At 42.3% G+C, this 10279-nt stretch overlaps 1 protein-coding gene across 1 annotated transcript; it reads right to left on the bottom strand.

Annotated features, from left to right (window-relative positions):
- Positions 1–2066: 2066 nt before the first annotated feature.
- LOC123755091 (uncharacterized protein DDB_G0287625-like) lies at positions 2067–3074 on the bottom strand. Its single transcript, XM_045737570.2, has one exon. It carries the CDS (start codon positions 3072–3074, stop codon positions 2067–2069), a length of 1008 nt encoding a protein of 335 aa, XP_045593526.2.
- Positions 3075–10279: the final 7205 nt, after the last annotated feature.

Here is a 10279-nt window from a genome sequence, read left to right as displayed (position 1 = left end):
CACACACACACACACACACACACACACACACACACACACACACACACACAACGGTCATCATCTCCACAAGCAAGCAAGCAGGTTGTCTGGGGCTGCTTATCTTAAATCAAGATTTGTACCTCATCCTGTCTCCCTTCCGTCCTCGTCCTCCTCTTCTTCTTGCCCCTCCTCCTCCTCTCTCCTTCTCCTCTCTCCTCTCACCCCTTCTCCCAAGTGGGTGGGGGAGAGGGTGGGGATGGCGGGGAAGACGGGGAAGGGGGCGGGGGACAGATACAGCAAAGGCAATCATAGCGACATTGGCAAATGATACCCCGCGCTCAGACCTCCTGTCTGCTATATCATTAGGCTGGGTGGGTCGTGTGGGCCCCCCCGTCTCCATCATCCATGTTCTACCCCCACACCCAGGCTGGGTGTGGGGGTCTGGGCCCCCCCCCATACACCATCCCCTCCCCCTCTCTCCCCACAACACCCACAGACAATCCTCTTTCCACTATACAACACTATCATCGTCCAGTGTATGTGTGTATATATGTATACAGTATATATGTGTGTGTAAATCACGAAAATAAATGTCATTAAAAATATGACAGTGTCAGACCACGGAGGAAAATTGAAACAGGAATTTCCTTAAGTACTTTCGTATATTAATACATCTTCAGAAAGAGGAATACTCCTTCTGAAGATGTATTAATATACGAAAGTACTTAAGGAAATTCCTGTTTCAATTTTTCCTCCGTGGTCTGACACTGTCATACAATATATGTGTATGTTTATATATATGTATAAATATATAAGTATATATATGTATGTTGGTCAGAACTGCATTTCACCTTTGCAAACACACATTATTGACACCATGTCAAAGACACCTGGGGACGCTGTTTATGTAGGAAAGGCGTAAGCCTGTGTAGCTATGTATTTATGTGTGTAGGATGGATTAACATTTTTTTTTAAAGCACTACAATCACCTTCTGTGGTTGATTGTTTAATACATCACTGAACTATGTATATGTTTAGCAGATTTCTAACTCTGTCCATGGAGGACAGAAGAAAATGTGTGTATATATATATATATATATATATATATATATATATATATATATATGTCGTACCTAGTAGCCAGAACTCACTTCTCAGCCTACTATGCAAGGCCCGATTTGCCTAATAAGCCAAGTTTTCATGAATTAATGTTTTTTCGACTTCCTAACCTACCTAACCTAACCTACCTAACCTAACCTAACCTAACCTAACTTTTTCGGCCACCTAACCTAACCTAACCTATAGAGATAGGTTAGGTTAGGTTAGGTAGGGTTGGTTAGGTTCGGTCATATATCTACGTTAATTTTTACTCCAATAAAAAAAAATTGACCTCATACATAATGAAATGGGTAGCTTTATCAATTCATAAGAAAAAAATTAGAGAAAATATATTAATTCATAAAAACTTGGCTTATTAGGCAAATCGGGCCTTGCATAGTAGGCTGAGAAGTGAGTTCTGGCTACTAGGTACGACATATATATATATATATATATATATATATATATATATATATATATATATATATATATATATATATATATATATATATACACACACAGCAAATATTAAATGAACACTGCATATGGGAAACAATGAGAGTGTAACAAAGACAATAGATGTAACAGACATACTGGCAATAGATATCGAAGAGAGATCCAGTAATAGACAGACGAGGCTCTGCAATAGACAGCATAGGACCAGCAATAGACAGCAAGAAGAGGCCAAACAGTAGACAGAGATGAGAAGTCCAACAATTAGGCATCAAAGACAAAGTGGACAATAGACAGAAGACACCAACAATAGACAGAAATAAGAGACTCGGCAATAGACAGTGAGAAGAAACCCAACAATAGACATAAAGAAGATACACAACAATAGACAATGAGAAACAATGAGAAACAATGAGACAGAAGACAATGATAAACTGTCACCTCCGGCTGCTGCTGAACCTATCAATTTGCTTATCTCTACTTCTTCCCGTCTCATTCTTCCGAGCACCGTCTTCCTGTTTCCCTGTCTCTCCCTCTTACCGTTTCTCTCTCCTCTTCTCGCAAATCTGTCTCAGCAGGTTATCTCTTGTCTGATGCTCCGTCTCCCTGTTCTCCGTCTCCCTGTTCTCCGTCTCCCTGTTCTCCGTCTCCCTGTTCTCCGTCTCCCTGTTCTCCGTCTCCCTGTTCTCCGTCTCACTGTTCTCCGTCTCCCTGTTCTCCGTCTCACTGTTCTCCGTCTCACTGTTCTCCGTCTCACTGTTCTCCGTCTCACTGTTCTCCGTCTCCCTGTTCTCCGTCTCCCTGTTCTCCGTCTCCCTGTTCTCCGTCTCACTGTTCTCCGTCTCCCTGTTCTCCGTCTCCCTGTTCTCCGTCTCCCTGTTCTCCGTCTCACTGTTCTCCGTCTCCCTGTTCTCCGTCTCCCTGTTCTCCGTCTCACTGTTCTCCGTCTCACTGTTCTCCGTCTCCCTGTTCTCCGTCTCCCTGTTCTCCGTCTCCCTGTTCTCCGTCTCCCTGTTCTCCGTCTCCCTGTTCTCCGTCTCCCTGTTCTCCGTCTCCCTGTTCTCCGTCTCACTGTTCTCCGTCTCCCTGTTCTCCGTCTCCCTGTTCTCCGTCTCACTGTTCTCCGTCTCCCTGTTCTCCGTCTCCCTGTTCTCCGTCTCCCTGTTCTTCGTCTCACTGTTCTCCGTCTCCCTGTTCTCCGTCTCCCTGTTCTCCGTCTCACTGTTCTCCGTCTCCCTGTTCTCCGTCTCCCTGTTCTCCGTCTCCCTGTTCTCCGTCTCCCTGTTCTCCGTCTCACTGTTCTCCGTCTCCCTGTTCTCCGTCTCCCTGTTCTCCGTCTCCCTGTTCTCCGTCTCCCTGTTCTCCGTCTCACTGTTCTCCGTCTCCCTGTTCTCCGTCTCCCTGTTCTCCGTCTCCCTGTTCTCCGTCTCACTGTTCTCCGTCTCCCTGTTCTCCGTCTCCCTGTTCTCCGTACCGCTGTTCTCCGTACCGCTGTTCTCCGTCTCACTGTTCTCCGTCTCCCTGTTCTCCGTCTCACTGTTCATCGCTTCTCCACCTATTTATTTTCTTATCTCGGTTTTTCTCCTTGTTTATTCTTCGTCTTTCTTGTCTATTTCCTTGTTTCTCTTCTTTTCCTCATTCTTTTGTCTCCGTCTAATCTTGTCTTTCAGTTTCTGTGTTACGCTTCCTGTCTTGTGAGGCAACCTGTCCTCGACTCAAGTACATTCCATCCAGCGCGCGACCCCCCAAAGACGCATTCATCAATTTTAACATGCTGTTCATTCAAAATAGGAATTTTCTCAAGTATAAATTAATATTATAATATATTAGGATATTGTGTATAAATAGGCATAGGTTAGGTTAGGTGTTTAGGTTCTGTTGGCGATTATTTGTATTTGTAGTTCGTGGGTGAAGCATTTACAGCGTTGTGGTTCGAACAAAATTCGTCAGTGAAGCACTTGTTCCGGAAGTGTTCGGACGTCAGCAGTTGTGAGTCGTGTGTAAACCGTTTTCATCCATAAACAGGGGGGGGTTGGCGGGTGGATGGAATGGACCTTGGGTCTTTGTTTGGAGGACTGGCAAGCTGAGAGTGAATGAAACACGTCTCGAGTCATGGAACTGAACAGTTGGGCTGATAATGGTACAAAATATCACAGATAGAAATAGGATAGATAATTTGTTCATGCACTTTGGGAGCCGGTCGGTCGAGCGGACAGCACGCTGGACTTGTGATCCTGTGGTCCTGGTTCGATCCCAGGCGCCGGCGAGAAACAATGGGCAGAGTTTATTTCACCCCTATGCCCCTGTTACCTAGCAGTAAAATAGGTACCTGGGTGTTAATCAGCTGTCACGGGCTGCTTCCTGGGGGAGGAGGCCTGGTCGAGGACCGGGCCGCGGGGGCACTAAAAAAAAGCCCCGAAATCATCTCAAGATAACCGCAAGATAATCCGAGAGAATGTGTTGACCTGTGGCCGAAATGCAACATTGCATATTTCTGGTGAGGTGAGTGGTGAAATTATTCTGTTCTTGCAAAGCCAACAGCTGTCTCGGTGTCACACATATATCATCGCTTGTTTGGCAGTTCCAACAGCTGTCTCGGTGTCACACATATATATCATCGCTTGTTTGGCAGTTCCAACAGCTGTCTCGGTGTCACACATATATATCATCGCTTGTTTGGCAGTTCCAACAGCTGTCTCGGTGTCACACATATATATCATCGCTTGTTTGGCAGTTCCAACAGCTGTCTCGGTGTCACACATATATATCATCGCTTGTTTGGCAGTTTATTATTGAAGGAGGGTTTTGTTGAGAGCAGACGAGGAGTCACAATAACGTGGCTAAAGTAAGTTGACCAGACCACACACTAGAAAGTGAAGTGACGACGACGTTTCGGTCCGTCCTGGACCATTCTCAAGTCGACTTGTAGAGAAGCTACAATAGGAGGAACGTGGGGAAGAGGGAGACGTTATTTATTGAAGTTTATAGATTATACACGGACCAGCCACAGCATCTCTGCTGTGTTAGAGAGTCTGTCTGTCTGTGTGGAACTGAGTCAAGTACACATCTTGTCTTCTTGAATTTTGTCTCACATATTTATTAAAGACTGTAAACAAGAATGCACAGTCTATTGTAGAACCTGCTTGTGAGTTGCAGTGTGTATACATAAACGATATACATGCCGGAGTGGCCGGGGTCCCAGATGAGGCTCCACACTCCATAAAGATGGTAACTTCAAAGGGCATTTGGTTGCAATATTTAGCACATGTGTTGCAAATCATAAATTGGCATTAATTTTTCACTCCTAACTTGATAATTATATCAGATAATATTGATAATACTATAATTGTATATCAGTGCTTTCTTGTCTTATAAGAGGAGGGTATAGCTGGTGCCTGAGTGATAAAGAAATAGGATAAATCACATATGCAGTGCAATAACAACTTGCAAATAACGTCGTCTAAGGTAAGAACATTTTTAATGGTTTAATTCACGTGATTTACATCTTTCTTGTCTCCTGAGGAAAAAAAAAGGATTCATTGTGCAATCATTTGTATAGATTATTTTTGTAATTTAAAGTTATGGAATACCATGACATTTTTATTTTTTTCCCCATTTGTTACCAAAACGAATGATGTAATTGTTAATATTACGTGTGTTACGAGCGTGGAAATGTCTCTGTTCGTGGAGAGAGAACTTGTGTGTCTGGTAATCCCTTGTTGCAAATGTTTTGTGGTTTATGCTACAGGAGAGGAGTGGCAGGCAAGCTAATTGTTGGGTATACAGGTTGTGGTCGTGGTTATATATATATATATATATATATATATATATATATATATATATATATATATATATATATATATATTAGTATATTTTGGTAGCAGTCTTTCCTGTAGACATATATTATTAAATATGACCGAAAAAGTAAGATTAATAATTCTAACACGAATTTTCTCTATCTTTCGTACATTTCTTTTCACTGTTGGTGGTAATTCAAAAATCAATTCTCCAAAATTGAAATAAAAATGAATTTTGGAGAATTGATTTTTGAATTACCACCAACAGTGAAAAGAAATGTACGAAAGATAGAGAAAATTCGTGTTAGAATTATTAATCTTACTTTTTCGGTCATATTTAATAATATATATATATATATATATATATGTCGTACCTAGTAGCCAGAACGCACTTCTCAGCCTACTATGCAAGGCCCGATTTGCCTAATAAGCCAAGTTTTCATGAATTAATTGTTTTTCGACTACCTAACCTACCTAACCTAACCTAACCTAACTTTTTCGGCTACCTAACCAAACCTAACCTATAAAGATAGGTTAGGATAGGTTAGGTAGGGTTGGTTAGGTTCGGTCATATATCTACGTTAATTTTAACTCCAATAAAAAAAAATTGACCTAATACATAATGAAATGGGTAGCTTTATCATTTCATGAGAAAAAAATTAGAAAAAATATATTAATTCAGGAAAACTTGGCTTATTAGGCAAATTGGGCCTTGCATAGTAGGCTGAGAAGTGCGTTCTGGCTACTAGGTACGACATATATATATATATATATATATATATATATATATATATATATATATATATATATATATATATATATATATATATATATATATATATATATATACGTTCAGTCAGTGCCTTTACTGGCTGCCAGGATGTGTCTTGGGTGTCATCTGGCACCTTCAGGTAACACTATGTTCCACTCATACCAAATAAAAGGTGTTTTTGTATTATTATTATTTTCTACCACAGACGTGGCCAGACATTTTCAATGCTAACCAGCATATATACATTTTCTTCTGTTCTAAATGGACAGGGTGAGAGATCTCTTAAACCATATAGTTCAGGGATTTATTGAATAATCAACCACAGAATATAAAGTAAATACTCAAGAATAGATCTAACTGGGGTAGTTATTAATTGTTCTTTACACAGGTTGGTACAGGTAGAGACTCCTGTTGATTCCTGTTAACAGACTGGGAACTTTCCCTTCCCATAGCTCATGGTAAGCCTTACTTACTAGTTCCCCTGGAAGTTGTAAGTCTGCATAAGACCCAGGAGATGTCTTATACTTTGAATATATGTCAATACCCTAGCACATTTGCCAACAACATTTTCACAAGTCTCTGTACCATGTGTGTTAATGAAAAAAATATATATGGCCCTTTTTTTTCCCTTATTTATCTATATAATAAAACGATTTACTTTACGCCACAGAGATATAACCAACTTTGATAATGTAGTTTCTAGTGTTTCATTATATGTACTTATGTTTCCTCTGGTGAGTGAAGCAAAACTCTTTTGAGTGCATCAATATGCACTCGTAACTTGTGAGTGTCGTTGAGGTCAATATTCCACCCACTACCATGAGTGCTTCTCCTGGCACGGGAGGACGACTCTTCATGGTGACCTGAACGACCCGGTTCAGGTCATGACCTGACCTGAATGGATTCAGTAGATTTTTTCCGAAAATCACATAACAAATTTGATATAACCCAATGTCGTTTCAATGAAAAAAAACAGTCTATTGTGCCAAGCCTTATTAATTACCGGATTATTATTATTATTATTATTATTATTATTATTGCTTTACACATGAGATGGTTTTGTCCACAAATAAGTCACAAAGATGTTGGAACTTTTTCTTCAACGTTAGAATCGGAAATAAATTAATTACTTTTAAATGCAAATATAAAAAGCACATCTAGGTGAGTACATTTAAGCACACACACACACACACACACACACACACACACACACACACACACACACACACACACACACACACACACACACTCACACATACACACACACACTCACACACACACACACACTCACACACACACACACACACACACACACACACACACACACACACACACACACACGCACACGCTCACGCACACACTCACACACACACTCACACACACACACACACACACACACACACACACACACAGTTGACAGTTGAGAGGCGGGACCAAAGAGCCAAAGCTCAACCCCCGCAAGCACAAATAGGTGAGTACAAATAGGTGAGTACACACACACACACACACACACACTCACACACACACACACACACACACACACACACACACACACTCACACACACACACACACACACACACACACACACACACACACACACACACACACACTCACACACACACACACACACACACACACACTCACACACACACTCACACACACACACACACACACACACACACACACTCACACACACACACACACACACACACACACACACACACACACACACAAGAGCCTATTGAAGCTCTGCTCTATTATAGAATGATTGAGATTAGACAAGAAAATGGAAGGGAGTGGAGGTACTCCATATTATTAGAGCGTCGAGTGACATGTGGCGCAGCTCCACACACACACAAGAGGCTCCTGCACGAGCAAGAGTACCTCCCCCAGAGTGTTAAAGTGAGTGCAAACGACCTGACAAGTAGAGTACGAGGAATAACAGCAACAAGAGGGGGAGAAATGTGAACAGGGGAAGTATGAGTAAGTGCCAAGTGCCATCACCGCCAAGTGACCGGTGTTGGGCACTTCATGTTTCGTGAATACTGTTTCCTGAGGAGAACCAGGACAAGAGAGAGGCTGCAATAAAATTTTGATAAGCTACAGGCAGCTGATAAGGTACAGGCAGCTGATAAGGTACAGGCAGCTGATAAGCTACAAGTGGCTGCTGGAGTCACAATCTCCAATCAAGTCACAGTGGACTTGAGAACGGTCCAGGACGGACCGAAACGTCGTCGTCCCTTCACCTTCTAGTGTGTGATCTGGTCAACAATGACTACTGGACTTCAACTCGGAAAATTGCATAGTCGTGAGACTGTGAATTGGAGTAGGAAGGTCAGAGGATTAATATAAAAGGGAGGAACTTACAAGGTCAAATCAGCATCATATGCTCAGCTGGGAGCGTCAGGACAGCGTTCTGGAACTTAGAGGAGGTGTTAGACTACGCATCACCGGCGTGGAACCCCAGTGTGGAACAGCACTTAACGATAATTGAGAAAATTCAGTGGTTTCCTCACAAGGCTAATCCAAAGAGTTAGTGGACTGATCAGCGGAGACCGATTGAGGAAGCTGAACCTAATTAAACTGGAGGGAGTGAAATATGATAGGAACATGAGCCAGATATAGAAAATATTGATATTGTATCAAATAAATATGTAGATAAAGGATGCTTGGAGGACATTTATGTAGGGTAGGTACTGGAACACACACACACACACACACACACACACACGTTGAGAGGCGGGACCAAAGAGCCAAAGCTCAACCCCCGCAAGCACAAATAGGTGAGTACACAAAGAAGGTGCAGAAGCACTAAGTGTGCCACTCTCTATGGTGTATAACAGGTCACTGGAAACAGGAAACCTACCAGAAAATTGGAAGACAGCTAATGTAGTCCCAATTTACAAAAAGAGTGACAGGCAAGAGGCACCGAACTACAGGCCAGTTTCCCTACCATGCAAGGTGATGGAGAAGATCGTGAGAAAAAGGCTCGTAGAGCATCTGGAGGGAAATAGCTTTGTAACACAACACCAGCATGGGTTCAGAGATGGTAAATCGTGCCTCACAGGTCTAATAGAATTCTATGACTAAGCAACACGAATTAGGCAAGAAAGAGAAGGGTGGCCAGACTGCATTTTCTTGGCCAGTCAGAAAGCCTTTGACACATTACCCCATAAAAGGCTGTTACAAAAGTTGGAGCAACAGGCAGGAGTAAAAGGGAAGGAGCTCCAGTGGATAAGGGAGTATCTAAGCAACAGGAAACAGCGAGTAACGGTGAGGGGGGAGACATCAGAGTGGCGAGATGTCACCAGCGGAGTCCCACAGGGCTCAGTACTTGGACCCATCCTGTTTCTAATATATGTACACGACCTTCCAGAGGATATAGACTCATTCCTCTCAATGTTTGCTGATGATGCAAAAATTATGAGAAAAATCAAAACAGATGAAAATAGACAGAGACTACAGGACAACCTGGACAAACTGGTGGAATGGTCTAGAAAATGGCTACTAAAGTTCAACTCGGGAAAGTGTAAAGTAATGAAATTAAGAGAAGGGAACAGATGGCCGAATACAATGTACCATCTGGGAGGTGATATCCTGCAAGAGACAAGTAGAGAGAAAGATCTGGGGGTTGATATCACACCGAACCTGTCCCCAGAGGCCCACATCAAAAGGATATCATCAGCGGCATATGTTAGACTGGCCAACATAAGAACTGCCTTTAGAAACTTGTGTAAGGAATCGTTCAGGACCTTGTATACCACTTATGTAAGACCAATCCTGGAGTATGCAGCACCAGTCTGGAGTCCATACCTAGTTAAACACAAGACAAAGTTAGAGAAGATTCAGAGGTATGCCACCAGACTAATCCCAGAACTGAGAGGAATGAGCTACGATGAAAGGCTAAAGGAGCTGAACCTCACATCCCTGGAAAACAGAAGAGTAAGAGGAGACATGATAACCACCTACAAAATTCTCAGGGGAATTGACAGGGTGGATAAAGACAAACTCTTTAGCCCGGGTGGAATACGAACAAGGGAACACAGGTGGAAACTTAGTACCCAAATGAGCCACAGAGACATTAGAAAGATTTTTTTCAGTGTCAGAGTAGTTAATAAATGGAATGCACTAGACAGTGATGTGGTGGAGGCTGACTCCATACGCAGTTCTAAATGTAGA

The sequence above is a fragment of the Procambarus clarkii genome, chromosome 28, assembly GCF_040958095.1.
Source record: "Procambarus clarkii isolate CNS0578487 chromosome 28, FALCON_Pclarkii_2.0, whole genome shotgun sequence".
Classification (NCBI taxonomy): domain Eukaryota; kingdom Metazoa; phylum Arthropoda; class Malacostraca; order Decapoda; family Cambaridae; genus Procambarus; species Procambarus clarkii.
Note: the sequence above shows the minus strand (reverse complement) of the source record. Positions and strands in the feature narration are given on the sequence as shown.

What these genes read in the sequence shown, in the direction of transcription:
- LOC123755091 (XM_045737570.2), bottom strand. Translation starts at nt 3,074, where the DNA reads ATGAACAGTGAGACGGAGAACAGGGAGACGGAGAACAGTGAGACGGAG.